General features: G+C 37.9%; 1 protein-coding gene and 4 non-coding genes across 5 annotated transcripts in view; 1 reads left to right on the top strand and 4 right to left on the bottom strand.

Moving 5' to 3' along the window:
• Positions 1-17,000, top strand: part of LOC110792968 (SKP1-like protein 1A) — a 35,078-nt gene extending 18,078 nt beyond the window's left edge. The window contains exon 3 of the mRNA XM_056841411.1: positions 16,369-17,000. Coding sequence (XP_056697389.1) covers positions 16,369-16,878 — 510 coding nt within the window. The 3' untranslated portion in view covers positions 16,879-17,000. The remainder of the gene's footprint in view (positions 1-16,368) is intronic.
• LOC130460485 (small nucleolar RNA Z103) lies at positions 11,109-11,206 on the bottom strand. Its single transcript, XR_008920342.1, has one exon. It is a non-coding gene; the product is annotated as a small nucleolar RNA Z103 (small nucleolar RNA).
• LOC130460510 (small nucleolar RNA R44/J54/Z268 family) lies at positions 11,473-11,568 on the bottom strand. The gene has a single exon (XR_008920367.1). It is a non-coding gene; the product is annotated as a small nucleolar RNA R44/J54/Z268 family (small nucleolar RNA).
• On the bottom strand, positions 11,639-11,732 carry LOC130460564 (small nucleolar RNA SNORD96 family). The gene has a single exon (XR_008920418.1). It is a non-coding gene; the product is annotated as a small nucleolar RNA SNORD96 family (small nucleolar RNA).
• LOC130460516 (small nucleolar RNA Z107/R87) lies at positions 12,285-12,397 on the bottom strand. The gene has a single exon (XR_008920373.1). It is a non-coding gene; the product is annotated as a small nucleolar RNA Z107/R87 (small nucleolar RNA).
• Positions 17,001-18,130: the final 1,130 nt, after the last annotated feature.

An 18,130-nucleotide genomic window follows, 5' to 3' on the forward strand; every position in this document is an offset into this window, starting at 1 on the left:
TAATGCTTTGCATATGTCTTTATGCATTCATGGTGACATGGATCATGAATAGTTTGAACCAGACTCGTTTAGTGCGAGGTACATTCGAGTAGTGACCTGCTACTTCTCTTGTAAATGTCGTATTATGCGACATCGCCATGGTCAAGGTAGTAACATGTGGAAGTGTGCCTTGACCAAAAGTTAGGTGCCTTTCTTTACCCATAATCATATTTGGAAATCCTTTGACTCACTTGCAACTTTGAGATAGACGCATACTAAGCTTAAACCAACGACACTTTATAATGTTCGAAAAAGTCTTTTTTAAAAAAATCATTTGAAAGTTATTTCAAATCCGAGTCCTACTGTGTACAATCCGAGGTGTCCTAAGTAGGTTGACTTATAGAAGGGTTCGTACAGGATTACACGAGTGAATCAGAATACAGTTACGATTTTTGGAATGCTGTCTAAGGATTTGCTGGAAGCCAGGGTGCAGGCGTCAAGATATACTTGTGCCCGTTTGGCATATGCTTTAGGCTTTTAAGGCCATCTTTTCCAGAATTGCGGGAATATAAACCGTTTTCAAATTGACTTAGATTTACTTGGTGTATGTCTGCACAAAAGGTCAAGGTATACTTAGTTCTTTCCCTAGCTCTTTCATTTCAATTTTTAGCCCCCAGTTGCTATTATGTCTTCCCATTAATGGTGCTTTTAGATTTCGATTTTAGATGCCCGTGTCATATGTCTGAGTAGGGTGAGCCTTGGTTAAGTGCCAAGTCCTATTGACAATGTCTTTATTTCAAAGGGGATTCGCAAACATTTGAATTACCATGAACGGGTGCCCTGAGTTCGAATGAACAATGGGGCGATGCCGTAGAACAATCCTCTTTATTGCAAGCTTACTGCCTTTACTACTCGTTGGCGATTATGACTGTGTCTAGTGGTGAAAGAAGGTTTTTAAGCGAACGACTTATGTCTAGTGGTGAAAGAAAGTCTTTAAGTGAGTTAGTTCGCTTTAGGGAGGGTCAAGTCGAGTATTTTAGAGGTTATGGACGTTTGCGCTAGCCCCCATTCAATTAAGGCAAATCGATCTTTTGAGTCTTGGCTAAGTGCCTAGGAGTGTGAGTGCTCCTTCTGGCAAGGGTACGTGCCCTTATTTTTTTTCGATGTGTGCTCATTAATTTTGGCATTTTGATGACTTGGATTCTTCCTTTGACTTAAATTTTTCTTTCGACTTGGATTGCAAGTAATTAAATTTCAATAAGGGACTTCTATTTTTTATTCTTGTTTTTCTATAGGCTTTAATATTGGTTGGAAATTGGTTGGACCGAATCATGGATTGCCTACGTATCCGCCTTAAATAAATTTAATTTGGAATCAGGTCTTGCGTAGTTCTTAGCCTAGAAAATGGTTTCTTAGAATGCTGATTTTAAACAAGTACGTTCTGAGGTGGAACCGTAATGTTTGAAATAGGATGAGATAAGTGAAGTTCATTATTATTTTAATCTGCTGCTTTGCCGTAAGCAAAAAATTTGTTTGTTTTATATATTTTTTTAGTACATGTATATTTTTTTTGGTGGTACGTATATCTGAATACGTGTTGTACCCCTCCAAGTGTTCGTTATTTTTCCGTGCATGTGCGGATAAAATGACGAGCACTTCTGGACAAAATTTTGCAAGCAGGGAGATTCAGCGCCCAGGCTGGGGCGCTAAAGATTTCGGCGCCCAGCGTTGGGTGCTGAAAATGTTTTTTGGGCGGATCTTTTTTTTGGTGCGCTAAATGTTTCTTTTTCTTTTTAGACTAACTTTTAAAGGCGCTTTGCAAAGTTTGCTTTTTTACATTTTTTTTCTTTTTTTCATTTTTACGTTGAGCGTAAAATGTACTTTTCATTTGTCTTTTTTATTTATTTGTGACTCAAGACGGCTTTGAAAGATGGGTTGAATGAGATAGGATAAGTTAGGTATTGGTCAAGCATAAGGATTACATCTGCTAGGATTCACATTTTACGGCCTCAGGCTAGTGTCACGAGTTTACATCAATCAAGGCCAATGAGTAGTATGGGGACGGCTCAAGGGTATATCAACAGGATGTATCCACACAAGTTATATGGTCATTATGCTAATGGTGGTGTAAGAACAGGTTTGGACTTTGGAAATGATGGGCATGACGCACGTGTCAAGGGCCGTGCGTGGTTTGCGGTTGATAGCAAGTTCAAAAACAAGAGTTGAGGTAATGGTTTCTTGGGTTATGGCAATGAGAACATGGATGGGTTAGATGAGCTGAACATGGACCCCAGAGCGAAGGCGTCTAAGAGCATAAGGATTGGAAAGGATAGACATCGTAGAATTTTATGATTTGGATTGGTTGACTCAATTCTTTTCCTTCGTTTACTTGGGTAGATTTCGTACTTTGGGAGGTACGGGCTAAGTATTTCATGGCTCTTTTCGCTCTCCCTTTTCTCTTTCTCTTTTTTCTTTTTGCTTGGGATTTCTCCCCAACATAAATCCTTCAATCAATTTTTCGTTTGGGCTAAAAGGTAGATGGTTGTGGTCTTTGAGTCACGAGGCGAGACTGAGTGAGCCTCGTTTGGTAGGCCTATAGTGGACCTTTAATTTTAGTAGGCCTAGGGTGGACCTTTAACTTTATTAGGCCTAGGGTGGACCTTTAAATTGTCTTACTTTGCAAGCGTATTTAGTCGTTTCTTAAAATGTGCAAATAGCGTAGATTCAAAATGTTGTTTTTACCTTATTGAAATTTAACGAAAGAATTACATCGAAAATAATTTTTTTTGCTTCTTTTCAGATTTTAATTTTCGGGATTTAATTGGAAGTTGTGGTTTAGACTCAAACTTTCATTAATCTTTCTGATTATAACCCGTGTATGAATACAAGGAGGTGGCCTAGACTCAAAATAATGACATGGCGTAAGCCTATAATACTTGACCAAACGACTCTCAGACTTAGGCTAATTGGACCATAACTCTCGTTGGTTGACACTTTAGATTTTAACCCTTGGGTGTTCATTTGTCATGCGCCATTTTTCTTAATGTTGCCAAGGTAGTTAATTGGGGAGATCGAATTTTTATTTTTGCAAGACTAGAATCATTAGTGCGGCTTCTCTCTTAGTGTGTATTGCTTTACCCCAATGGTAGCCTTATGGTATGCCGATTTGGGTATTTTAATGGTTGGTCATGTTGCATTCGTGGAAAATCTTTTAGTCCGTACTTAGTAGTATTTCAAGGAGCGAGTGGCTCGAGAGGACTATGATAGTCATGACCCAATGTGATTATAAGCCTTGAGGCCATTAATTTTTTGCTAATGGTATTGACACCTTAGGTTCACTTTGGGGGTTGTGCGACCATGGGGGAATGATTTCCAGAATGTAACTGTTTCCATTTTGCAAATACTATATATTATTTTTATTGGTGAGAGAGAGTATTGAGGCCGTGGATTCTTAGCAAGGGATGACAATTACATATGGGTGCTCATTGATTTAAATGTTAGGGAGGGAGACTCAATATGGTTTAACCCTTTGACTTGCAGAACGACACCAAGCATTAGGACCGATTCTATGGATAGGACAACTAAGACTTAGGATTTAGATTGTACTTTGGCATAGCCTAGTCTAGACTCAGATTTATTTGTTTTTTATTTAAACATTTATTTTTTTTCTTGAAGACTTTATTCGAACATTATTTTTTTTTTTTTTTGAATACTTTGCCCATGTGACATTCAAGGTCGTTTAATTAGCATGCTCGGTTTTGGGTGCCGAGCATTGTCGTCGTAGGAAGCCTAACAACGATACAAAGAGTTATTTATTTTTATTTTTTTAGTCGTTTTTAGAATCGAGTGCCTTTTCATACGCCCTTGCAGCAATTTTTACGAAAAGTTTTTTTTGCTACGTGTTTTTTTTTGCGCGGGCACCGAGGCTGCTGTGCCTGACCAAAAGGCCAGGCAGCAACTTCAGCGTCCAGCAGTGGGCGTGAGAAATATCGGCGCCCAGCCAGGGGCGTTGAAAATGCGTCCCTGGCTGGTTCTCGTTTTCTGTTTGCGTCTACTTTTGTTTATGCGACTTCGATTTTGCGTGCTTGCCCAATAACGTCCTTACGCGTTGTGCAGCGTTTGTGGGATTCTTTACAGGCCATCCCGAGCGTCGCTTATTTTTGTGGCGATCGTTCGGGTTTGTGAAACACGTATTTTGGTATAACTCTTTGGCCAATTGGTTTATGAATGTTTGGGTAATTTTTAAGGTCGTTGGTTTTTCTAGGATTATTTGTCTAGCATTATTCGTATGCACAATCATAACACAGTCACATAGTTCGCTACACATAACTACATTACAAACATGGATTTGAAAATTAAATATGTCACGTAGTTTATGATAGGCTTCTATGGGTAGTTATTTGCGCCTGGCTTGGTACCGCTTCTATCGTAGATCCAACACATGCCCCGGTCGAGGTAGTGTCTTCAACAGATGAATTTCGCTCAAGAGGCCAACCCGCAAGTGCAAGCCAAGGGGGCATGCAGGCGAGAGGGACCTAATGGGCGAGCGATTGGGTTCGGGATAGGTGTACTACCTGCAAAAGTACCGAGTGGGCAACATGCGCGGCGTATGCACCCCCCTATTGGCGAAAAAAGGTATCCTTAGTCCCAACTCCCGAGGGAGCCGAGATTCGTTATGCTGTTCTGCCCGTTCACATTAATATGCTGATTTTCAGGTCGTCCCAACTTGATGGGGAAATAAACGCGGGGTAGGATCGTTTCACCCTTCGGCTATTTTGATTACCTAAAAGCACGAGTATTTCCTTCACTATCCCCAGTGGAGTCGCCACTGTGAGGGGGTCGAAAAAGCACGAGGCTAATGCGTGACCTCGTCCCTCGTGGGTGTGACGATTCTTTTTATTCAATCAAGTGTAATTGGATTTCTTGTGAGTTTACACCCAATTCACTAGTAATATAGGAGTCGCCATTCAATTTTTAACGACAATGAGAAAAACTGACAAAACCCGATTATCGTGACATAAAGGGAGTGCAATTATGTTTGACCACGACGGCCGTAGGTTCCCTTGTGATCCCTGGTGTGGGGATCTCTCAACATACACCCGCAAGGTAGAGATTGAGGGTTCGGGGGACTGTAACTACCGAGAGGAGTACTTCGCTCGTCGATAACTCCAGAGGCAGGATATCCTTACTAGCTCAGCATAAATAATTGAAGGGACATGCGTTAACTATTAAACTAATCTGAATTGATTTTAGCAATATGCAACATATAATACTAGATCGGTCGCGATTATCTGATTTAAATAACATTAAGGGACCTAGCATGATAATCCGATTTCCCAAAAATATTATATTTGTTAGGCGTGATAGAACAATCAGATTAGGTTAGTTTAACAGTTCATAAAAAGGGTGAGGAAAGCAGTTAAATCATCGAAAAGGGACACATTACGACGCACCTTGAGAGGTGCGTCACGGTTCTCAGAAAACTAACCACTTTGACTTTGCTATTTCTCCTTTTTATTTAACGAATCTCAATTATGGGACAGGATACGTTCTGTTCGATTTATGGATCGATTGCGACAGAACGCGTGAACAGTTTCGCAGCGAGAGGCTTAGGCTAAGGGTTGGAGTCAATACTCAGAATATAATTGTGTGTTGTGTGTGTCGTCGAATTTAGGGGCCTATTTATAGGGAAGAGTTCGTGGAAAGATAGAATTGCAGAGTTCTAATCCACAAAGAATTAGGAAAAAACACGTACCCAAGTATTTTCAGCGCCCAGGGTTGGGCGTCATAGATTTCGGCGCCCAGCTCTGGGCGTTGAAAATAGGATCAAGGCAATTTCAGCGCCCAGGGCTGGGCGTTGAAATTGATGTTTGGGCCGTTTATTTGTCAGATTCGGATTCCTAGAATCCGGAGTGTTTGAGACTTAATCGAGTCTTTTAGTGCGTATCAATTTAATGACGGAATGCGTCTGGGCCCGTTACGAACTCTAGGCTCATTAGGATTTTAATTAATACGTAACTCTTATTTCCGAATCATATTAGGAATAGGATTCTTGCAGTTTTCTATCTCATTTAGGATTTACGTTGGAGTGCTACACCTAATTCTGACAGGTTTCTATCTTTTATGATTTGCCACTTTTAGAAGCTACCTTTTACGTCAGTTACTATTTTTAGCATGTTTCCATAAATAGCAGGTTTCGGGTGAAATGAAATGGGGAATCGAGATTCGTTTATTTTATAGGAGATGCGTTGTCAAGTGGAGTTTTTATGCTTTCATCATCGAACCTTTCCCTTTCGGGAATGGGGACAAAAGTAGGTGTCTACAATCCTATTTTCTGCCTTTTCATTGGGATTCGTTCTTGTACGTGTGTATATCTTTATTCTATATTCTAGCAAACTCCCATTTTGTAGCTTCTGCACAACTCCTTATTTATGTGGGAGCTATAAATGTATTAATCATATTTTCTGTGATGTTCATGAGTGGTCCAGAATATCACAAAGAGTTTCATTTGTGGACGGTTGGGGACAGGGTTACTTCTTTGGTTTGTATAAGTCTTTTTGTTTCATTAATTAGTACCATTCTAAATACATCCTGGTATGGGATTATTTGGACTACAAAATCAAACCAGATTCTCGAACAAGATTTAATAAATGCTAGTCAACAAATTGGAATTCATTTATCAACCAATTTTTTTCTTTCATTTGAACTCATTTCAATAATTCTTTTAGTTGCTTTAATAGGTGCAATTGATGTGGCTCGTCAATAATAATATTATAATTTTTAAAACAAGTAATCAAAATAAATTTTCTATTTTTTCATTTAATTCTATTTGAATTTATTTAGAAATTTTTAGTTCTATTTTTTATTCTTAATTTATTCTATTATGAGTTGTTATATTCTAGTCAATCAAAGTGGTTTGATTGTTGTCCATATTGAAAATGAATCGAGATGGATAAGGAGTTGGTCAATGAGACTCGAGCATGTACTTGTTCTGAGTGATTTTTTAATTTCCATCGGGATTTATGGATTAGTCACGATTCGAAATTTAGTTCGCGCTCTTATGTGCCTAGAACTTATATTGAATGCAATTAATCTAAACTTTGTAACATTTTCTGATTCTTTTGATAGTCGCTAATTAAAGGGAATAAAGGAAATCATTTTCTCCATTTTTGTTATAGCCATTGCAGCCGCTAAAGCAGCTATTGGACCGGCTATTGTTTCTTAAATTTATCGTAACAGAAAATCCATTCGTATCGATCAATCAAATTTATTGAATAAATAGTTATAGTATTTTTTTATTATTTTAGTAAATTCAATTCTTAAATTTGAAATTTTAATATTTATAAATTCCAATTACTTCAAATGTTAATATCTTCAATTATGGATAAGAATAAATTATAAAAAGTTGATATTTAAAAAATATTTATTGAGACAAATCTAATAAGACCCCACACGACTATGTTTTTTCTTAAGTGTAAATTACAAAATGAAGTCAAATGAGCTTGTGTGAATAGTGTCATAAACCCAATTGTATCATGAAAATAAGAACGGAAGAAGTATATTACTAGATCTTGCACCTTAAGATATACATCCTCTTTTCTTATTTAGGCCCTGTTTAGTTCACCTTATTTCAGGACCTTATTACTTATTTCAGATTTAATCAGATCAGATCAGACCAGACCAGAACAGATCAGAAAAAATAAGTTTAGATCAGATCAGATTAGAAAAAATAAGTTCAGATCAGATCAGACCAGATCAGATTATTATTATTATTATTATTATTATTATTATTATTATTTAGATCAGATCAGATTAGAAAAAATAAGTTCAGATCAGATCAGATCAGACCAGATCAGATTATTATTATTATTATTATTATTATTATTATTATTATTATTATTATTATTACTATTATTATTATTATAGAAAACACCAAAACGTTACAAGCTTAGCAAGCTACAAAGATCAAATGAACTACAAGAAGTTGGAGGGGAGCCGAGATACAATCTGGGCCACCACTCCTCTAGCTATGGCGAACCCGATCCTGCTGAAAATGTGGGCAGCTGCCCGCGCCCCAATGTCCTGAGCCCTGGAGTACGTCTGGACCCGCTTCAGCAAAGAAACAGCCCCTTTCTCTAATTCCCCAAAAGAAGAGAAAGAAAAAGGAAATAAACCGTAACACAAAGACCTACAACGTGCCGCATACTTATCCTGCTTCCGCTGCGCTGCAACCACCACAACCCGACCCGGAACGAAGCCTGCCAACCCAGATTGCGTCAGAGGGGAAGACCCAGTCAAGTCAACACACACATCCAAACCGCCATCCCATGAGTAAATCAATATATCTGCAAGACGAAGAGCTCCATCACTCTCACTAGTCAGCCCAACATCAACCTCCTTGCAAGCAGAAATCCCCGACCGGTAGCAAATATCCAAAAGGGTATCACGAACAACATTATGTCGATGTTTGATACCCACGATCCCAGCACAAGACACGGCATGATCCCCATAAATGTCCCCATCGAAAACCCGAGAGCAAGCGGAACACGGCGTCGAATCAGAGAACAACGGAATACCCAACCGATAACAAAGAACCGAACGATAAGTCTTACCGTTCATAGTCTGACCTAACCCCGAGATGGGGACTGCCCACCACCAAGCTGAGGAGAGATCCCCCTGCTGTGATTTCCATAGGGCAACAAGACGCGAAGATAAGGTGTAGGCGGATTCCGCATCAGCAGTAACCTTCGTGAAATATATGTCTGCCAATTTATTCATGAGAGAGGGGGCAGCGATCTCACTAGGGCTACGCATAAGGTCGGTCTCCACGGTCCTATTGAAAAGACCAAGAGCATCATCAAAGGCCGGTCCCGGACCATCAACACCTGAAAGCCGAAGAAGCGAATCCTGCAAACCAGAAGACTGCAAACGGGATGCAAGAAAAGAATAATGCCGAACATCACCAGCCGAATAAACACCCAATCCTCCATAAGAATAAGGCAAGGTGGCAAGGCGCCATTGCCAGTCACCGAACCCAGGTCCCGAAGCAGTCACGATGCGCTCTAAAGAAGCCCGCAGAGCCACATCAAAAGATAATTGGGCCGCTTCAAAAAGATGAGGCGGACAAGTGCGCATAGCAAAGTAGAGTTTAGAAACTCCAGTACACGCACGAAGAAGCAACAACTCACACTGGGGATTATTATTATTATTGTTATTATTGTTATTGTTATTGTTATTGTTATTGTTATTGTTATTGTTATTGTTATTGTTATTGTTATTATTATTATTATTGAAAACACCAAAACGTTACAAGCTTAGCAAGCTACAAAGATCAAATGAACTACAAGAAGTTGGAGGGGAGCCGAGATACAATCTGGGCCCCCACTCCTCTAGCTATGGCGAACCCGATCCTGCTGAAAATGTGGGCAGCTGCCCGTGCCCCTATGTCTTGAGTCCTGGAGTACGTCTGGACCCGCTTCAGCAACGAAACAGCCCCTTTCTCTAACTCCCAAAAAGAAGAGAAAGAAAAAGGAAAGAAACCGTAACCCAAAGCCCTACAACGTGCCGCATACTTATCCTGCTTCCGCTGCGCAGCAACCGCCACAACCCGACCAGGAACGAAGTCTGACAACCCAGATTGCGTCATAGGTGAAGACCCAGTCAAGTCAACACACACATCTACACCGCCATCCCAAGAATAAAGCAATATATCCGCAGGACGAAGAGCTCCATCACTCTCACTAGTCAGCCCAACATCAACCTCCTTGCGAGCAGAAATCCCCGACCGATAGCAAATATCCAAAAGGGTATCACGAACAACATTATGTCGATGTTTAATACCCACAATCCCAGCACAAGACACGGAATGATCCCCATAAATGTCCCCATCGAAAACCCGAGAGCAAGCAGAACACGGCGTCGAATCAGAGAACAACGGAATACCCAACCGATAGCAAAGAACCGAACGATAAGTCTTACCGTCCATAGTCTGGCCTAAACCCGAGATGGGGACTGCCCGCAACCAAGCTGAGGAGTGATCCCCCTGCTGTGATTTCCAAAGGGCAACATGACGTGAAGATAAGGACTAGGCGGATACCGCATCAGCAGTAACCTTCGTGAAATATATGTCTGCCAATTTCTTCATGAGAGTGGGGGCAGCGATTTCACTAGGGCTACTCATAAGGTCGGTCTCCACGGTCCTATTGAAAAGACCAAGAGCATCATCAAAGGCCGACCCCGGACCATCAACACCTGAAAGCCGAAGAAGCGAATCCTGCAAACCAGAAGACTGCAAACGGGATGCAAGAAAAGCATAATGCCGAACATCACCAGCTGAATAAACACCCAATCCTCCATAAGAATAAGGCAAGGTGGCAAGGCGCCATTTCCAGTCACCGAACCCAGGTCCCGAAGCAGTCACGATACGCTCTAAAGAAGCCCGAAGAGCCACATTAAAAGATAATTGGGCCGCTTCAAAAAGATGAGGCGGACAAGTGCGCATAGCAAAGTAGAGTTTAGAAACTCCAGTGCACGCACGAAGAAACAACAACTCACACTGGGGATTATTATTATTATTATTATTATTATTATTATTGTTATTGTTGTTATTGTTATTATTGTTTTTATTATTATTGTTATTATTGTTATTATTGTTATTATTGTTTTTATTATTATTGAAAACACCAAAATGTTACAAGCTTAGCAAGCTACAAAGATCAAATGATCTATTTTTACAAGTATAAATAAACTTCATTATAATGGGATCCCAAAACACACTGATCATGCCAAGATTGGAGAAGGGAGATGCTCAGAAGCCAATCGATGATTGTTCCCATAAAATTTCAACAACTGAAGACCACTGTGATAGGGTGGATGTGCTAAACATCATTTAGCTATCAAGCAAAAACCAAGGCGGGATCAGGAGGATGCATCAAAGCCAGTTAAGGAGAGGAAGTTTGTATGCATTGTCAAAAAATTTACAAACTAATTAAATTTGTGAACATTGTTTATTGTCAAAATCTTCCAAGTTCTTGGCTCAATCAAATCTCCCACAGCAGTCTTTTTTTGCCAAACTAGTCAAAAACAACACCTGATAAACAATGTCAATTGCATACAAATTGGTAAAAGAGACGGATCAGAAATCTGGCTTGACTTCTCATAAAATGAGAAATAAAAACGCTCAGCGATTTCAACTTCGTTCATCTGGGGAAATAATCATCATTTCCATCTCTTAAACCCCAAAATTCAACAAATAAACATTTATTTAAAACCAAATGTAGGAACATCTGAATGCATCAACCATTACAAAATGGAAATGCCAGAATATCAATTCCAAACAACTCTTGGCAACGTACAGCGCTAAATGTGCTATGAACAAAGCACATCAGAGACTCTAATTTATTGCCGTATTCCCTACAACAATCATCTATACTGCATAAGTCTAAAAACTATTTTAATCAATCACCTAAACTAAGTAAATCATAAGATTAGTGAAGAGCATCAAAGAGATTCCCATTTAAGACAACTCAACATGGATTCACTCATTAAGAGTTTCTGATGTCCCTGTCTAGTTTTATCATCATTTGCACTCACTAATTTTGATTAATAAATTTTAAAAACTGATTTTCATAATACAAATTAAAATAAAAAGTCCAAAAACAAGCCTCGGAATTGCAGAATTTTATCAACAAGGCCTTGTAAAGACCATTCAGTCCCGAAAGATGGTGTTTTTTAACTGATTTCATCACAGGCTAATCAGAATATATCCTAAATTTGTTTAAGAAAGATGCCAATCCTAATTTCAATCTCCGATTTCAATCAAATTCGTTGAAATAGAAGATTCAGAAACAACGAAATAAATTGATTAACTGAAGGAAATTTAAATGATTTGGTTGAATAAAAATTTGAGAAATGTCGACTCTCATGGCCTGTCCCAAAAGATTAATGCAGCAACGCCGCTACTCAAGGCAATGGAATATGAGACCGTCAATTTAACGGAAAATCCTGACGGATTCTCAACATCAAATTGAACTTAATTTGTGACGTTTTTACTTTGAGATTTACAAATATCATTAGACTTGCCTCAATAAAATTGTAAATGAGATTTTCGGATAAATCTCCGTCACATAAAGTTGGTTAACCAAAAACTATTTTCAAATTGAAGAAACAAATTAATTGAAATAGAGATACGGGAGCAACGAAAAGTGCATAATTATATATTTCATTGGTTAATTAATTTTTAAAATAGGGTTTTGTAAAAAAAAATTGAAGTTTGAAGACAACAAAGAGATGGAATGGGGAGAGAGGATTACTCAGTTCAGCGGGTGTGTCGACACGCAAAAGAATCATCCTCAATAGAGTGAGAAATTCCTGCAATACGGTCTGTTGAGCTTGAATTTTGTGAGTCGTCACTGTAATTCTCCACCAAATTTTGAACAAAAACCTAATTTTAATTAAAACTGGAAAAAAAAAAGGAAAAGAATTGTAATTATTTGATGATTGAAGAGATAAAAATGAATAGAAGAGAGAGAAGCGATGAATATGAATTAAACAGAGCTGGAAGATGAATTTATAGGAGAGACATTGAGCTTGAATTAGGGTTTTAACTTTTAAGAGCATGTCAAACACTTTCGTTTTGTTCTTCGACCTAAGAGCTTTGTACATTTGTTGGCTCTTTAAAAGAGCTCTTGGAGAACTCTCCCCTCTCTCTACCACTATCTCTTTACAAGACATACTCAAAAATTCATTCTTAAAAACATCCAACATTGGTGGGTTACTCAAATGAGCTCTCCATTATCATTTTAACCGTTTGGTGGTCCACAATTAATTGTGTTTTTAACCAAAGTTACTATCTAATTTTCAAAGTTACTCCCCACTTTTCAAAAAGAATCAACTCTTGAAGGGCTCTTGGGCAAGAGCTACCTTGAAGTAGCTCTCCATGAAGAGCTACTCAAGAGCCCATCAAGAACCACTCAAGAGCCCCAATGTTGGCCAAGAGATAGTTCTTGTTGGAGAGCTACTTGGAGAGCTACTTGGAGAGCTACTTGGAGAGCCACTCCAAGAGCCCCAATGTACATGCTCTAAAATATAGGCCCGATGTTAGCTTTTAGCTGATAGCTGGTTTGACTAACTGTTAGTGATTAGATGTTTGCATTAGCTGATTTGACCAACTGATTGCATTAGTTGTTTGTGTAAAAGTGTTTGGTAAATTAGTTGTTAGCTGTTTAATATGTAAAATGACCATTAAGAACATTGACATACTTTGTTTCTTATTAATATTGACAAATAGTTTATTGTGTTAATTTTTTTTCTCTTTATATTTCTCTAATAAACATTGACTAAATAAATTTAATTTAATTTTTTAAATTCTTAATTTAAATTTTTCGTAATTAATTAAGAATAATTTTTCGTATTTAATTAAGAATAATTTTTCGTAATTAATTAAAAATAATTCCCAACATGCTTGTTCACACATCAAACATGAATTCTCAACACTTTAAGTTCACATAATTCACAATCAATATACTTCATAAAGTCCTCATGGGATAGGTGGTCACCCTAGTCATGTACGTACCTAGAATACCTATGTACGGGGGCCACTGTGCGAACTCACGACTCAAGCTAGAAATCGACTCCTATAAGCACAAAGGAGAAACTTAATTCTTATCCATGTTTACTAAATTTCCAGCAACTATTTAAGATTCTAAAACCTTTGGTTGATTTTGAAATTAATCGTTATTCGTTAATTCAATAGTCTCAAATAGTCAACTCAAGTCCTAGCCCAAAAACATTGACTTTTGGCCTTAAAATCATTAAAATCAACACTTTAAAGCTTTATAATAAATCTGAAAATTTAAGTTGATTCCCATAATTTAAATCGTCATTAAATTATGTGAATCAATTGCTTGAACAATTGGAATTAAAATCCTATCAATAGGTCATCAATAAAACCATGTTTTGACCATAAACATTGACAATTTATTTAATCATTAAATCTGAAAATAATAGTTCTTAAAATTAAATCAATCTCATCAATTTAAATATGACAATATTAAAACACGGTGTTCATAACCGTTCCCATCAATTTTAGTAATCCAAAACAATAATCATAATTAAAGAATTTAAAAACGGAATTTGGAAAAGTTAAAAGTATACGGAATACGGAAATTGATCAACAACAACACACACACACACAACACGATTGTGTTGCGTGTGGGGCAGCGGCACGAAGCAACAGCAGCACGAGCACTCGACAGGGCGAGCAGAGGTTCACGGGTGCGCTGCGAGCAGGGGCGAGCAGGCACGAGAGGGGCGCAGGCTGCTCGGCACGACGCAACAACTACGCACAGCAGTGTGCGTTGCTGGGCAACAAGGGGATGCGAGGGAGTGTGTGAGGGAGTGCGTGAGGCACGGGGCAAGGCAGGCATGCAAGCGAGGCATGGGTGTGCGCTGGGCGCTGCGCGGCAATGCACGAGGCTGGGCGAGGGATGCGCGGGATGCGCAGGCTGGCAGCGAGCCAAGCTCGTGGCTTGCTTGCGGCCGAAGGCAAGGGACGAGAGGAGAGAGAGAGAGAGTGTCGCAAGGGGGGAGGAGAGAGAGAGAGAGAGAGAGAGAGAGAGAGAGAGAGAGAGAGAGAGAGAGAGAGAGAGAGAGAGAGAGAGAGAGAGAGAATTATGAATTTAATGTGGGGATTTAATGAGGGAAAGGGTTGTATTTATAGTTTTTCCTTCCCTCGTGGGCTAGGTTTTTGAATTTGGGTTGGGCTTGCTTAAAGGCTTAATTAAAATTAGTTTCTTGCAAGCCTTGTTAGGTTTGCCAACGAAATTAGATTGGGCTTAGATTAGAATTAAATTCGTTTTCAAAATACGACCCAACAATTCCCGAATAAATAAATTCGTTGAATTTATTTAATAAAATCCGGTTTTCATAATTAATTAATAATTTAATTATTAAAAATAAAATACATTTAAATCGCATTAAATGCAATTAAATTCGTAAAAATCTTTATAAATACAATAAAATATATTTATAAATTACGAAAAATACGAGGTATTACAGAAACATGTGCCCAAAAGGTAGGGTTGCCATCATACTCTTGCAGTAGCTTATTTTCTCGTATTCTTGTATAGTTTATTTTGAATGTAAGTTTTAGAAGGTTGACGAAATTCGTTTGGAAATCGCCAAATAACCAAACTTGAACCGGTTTATCAAGAAGTGTGACTACTAGAATTGGCTTGATTTCTGACAATCCAACCCCCAAGGGAACCCAATTTCTAGAGTCATACTAATGACGTTAACCGATTTTTGAACATTGAAAATCAAAATTCAAAATACAGAGAGTAAGGGCCCCTACGGCTTTGAACATTGAGTTTCAACGGAGTCGCCACCAAACTTTTTAAGGGTTGGTTTGGAAAGACCATGACTCGAATAAGGCAATTGGACTCAAAAATCGAATAGCCATGACAAGATCAATGGAGCTTCTATAAGTAGGTATGATGCTCAAGACTTTGAATCTTTCCTGTTTAGTATTGGGGTGAGTGAATTGTGAAGAACATGGCACTTATTCTCTTGGAGCAAAAAGGGGTTGGGTGATACTAGCTAGAGTGGCTAGAAGAACTGATATGGCTTTGGGGAAAGGTTGTTGGATGATAAAGTATGGTCGTCTGTCTATGCATTACCTTAACGTACACTTCCATTTAGGGATGGCAGCAGGTCCAAGCCCCTACCCTAAAATTAGGGTATGGGTCTTAATTTTTTAGATCCTATAGGGTAAGGGTAGGGTACGGGTATAAAAGGTATCGTGTAGGGTAGGGTAAGGGTCCCAGTTAGTTAATACTTGTGCATTAAAAGCAACTCAGATTAGTAATGTATAACACATGTCCATTTTCGTTACATTGAACTAGTAAGAACCGCTTCATGGGATAATGCGTGACACTCCCCGTATTACTAAATGTCTCCGAAACCCTGTTATGCGATTTCCACACCAGGAATCACAAGGAAACTGATGAATTTAATTCATGTCAACCATAGTGTATTAGTGTTTTGATCATATCTGAATTTACGTTCAAAATTTTAAACCTTTAATTTTATTTTATTTTTGGCAAATAAAAATTTTATAAACCAAAAGGAAAGAGCAACCGCTCAAAGTTTTACAAGCACTTTTTAATTTTAAACCTTTAATTTAAGTTAACAAGAAATAAATTAAAGTTAATATTACAAGGAGTATTACGTCAAATTGATAGAGCTCGGTGAACTAGTGAAAGGTTGACCGAGTGAGTTTTAGAAGGACAAAGCTAAAATTCAGACGATAACGTATTATATTTTACGTAGATATAGGATAATCCCTTAAAAATAATATACGCAAAATATTTAATTTCCATACAGGTTTAGGATAAAACTACATCAATGGAATCTTCATCATCATCCGCTGCATCATCGAAGAAGGTGATCTTGAAATCATCTGACCACGAGGAATTCATCGTGGACGAGAATGTTGCACTACAATGTCAGACAATCAAGCACATGATCGAAGATGATTGCGCTAACAACGTGATCCCTGTGCCGAATGTGACGAGTGCAATCCTGGTGAAAGTGATTGAATACTGCAAGAAGCATGTTGACGCTTCTACTGCTACTGGTGGTGGTGGTGGTGGTGGTGATGAACTCAAGAAGTGGGATGCTAAGTTTGCTGATGTTGACCAGAATACCCTGTTCGACTTGATCTTGGCTGCTAACTACCTGGATATCAAGAGTCTTCTGGACTTAACTTGCCAAACTGTGGCCGATATGATCAAAGGCAAGACCCCGGAGGAGATTAGGAAGACCTTCCATATCAAGAACGACTTCACCGAAGAAGAGGAGGCCGCGATTAGGAAGGAGAACCAGTGGGCCTTTGAATGATCGCTCCAACTTCATTATATTGCATTTGCAGCCGCCATTAGTTCACTACACCATTAATGCTGTTACTTGTTAGATAGTTATTAATTGAACTTGTTTAATTGATTTTTGTTTTTACATTGGAATTATTTTGTGAGTTTTGTTTTGCTATTATTCCTATTGTTAGGCAACGCTCAGATTGTGCAGGGGTGTGCATGGTGCTCTTGGTGCACCTGTCCCAAAACGCACATAAATAACAATAAAACGCAACAAAAATAAAAACCGCAAAACAAAAGAACATTAACAAAAGAACATTAACAAAAAGAACACTAACAAAAAGAACACTAATATTGACAAATCAGACAAAAGGTACAAATATAAAAAGCAGTTATATTTTTTCTTGTTCTTTTAAGTTCTGGAAATGTTCTTTTCCAACCAATTTACAGTATGTTCTAATTAAAAAATAAAACGACGAACCTTTGATGAACTTTAAAACCAGATTTATAATTTTTCTTGTTCTTTTAAGTTCTGGAAATGTTCTTTTCCAACCAATTTATGTTCTAATTAAAAAATAAAACGACGTACCTTTGATGAACTTTAAAACCAGATCTATGTTTTTTCTTTTTCTTTTAAGTTCTGGAAATATTCTTTTTCAACCAATTTATGTTATAATTTCGTTATTTTATTTATCAAAAGATATCTGAAAACAACACTATAAATATGTAAAAAGAACAATTGCTGATTCTAAAAAAGAACACATTGTTTTGATGCCACAGAAATAGAAAGTTATAAGAAAAGAACATTAAAATTTAAAAAGAACATAGAATTAAGAACGAGAAAATTTACCTTAATCACCCGATGCACCTTCATCAACAGCATAAACCTCTTTGAATGAATAAAAAATTTCAAAAAATAGCGAAATTGAAATAGTATTTCGCTTAATAAACTAGTTTTTGTAAACATAATTCAATTAAAATCACATTTCAGAGAAAGAAGGAGGAGAAAATTTATTTTGAACTTTCTCTCTCATAAAATCTCTCTTTTGTTGGGAGAAACTAAAAGCTCTCCTCTTTCTCTCTCAAGAATGTGTTTCTAAAATGAGAAGTTATGAATCCAATAGGAGAAATATTATATATATAGAAAATGAAAAATAAAAAAAATAAAAAAAAAAGAGGGGAAGGAGAAGAAATACAAGCCATGTTCATGATAAGAACGGTGCACTTGTTTTTTTTTTTTTTTTTTGGGTTTTGTTGTTCTGTTCTTTTATGTTTATTAG

The sequence above is a fragment of the Spinacia oleracea genome, chromosome 4, assembly GCF_020520425.1.
Source record: "Spinacia oleracea cultivar Varoflay chromosome 4, BTI_SOV_V1, whole genome shotgun sequence".
NCBI lineage: Eukaryota > Viridiplantae > Streptophyta > Magnoliopsida > Caryophyllales > Amaranthaceae > Spinacia > Spinacia oleracea.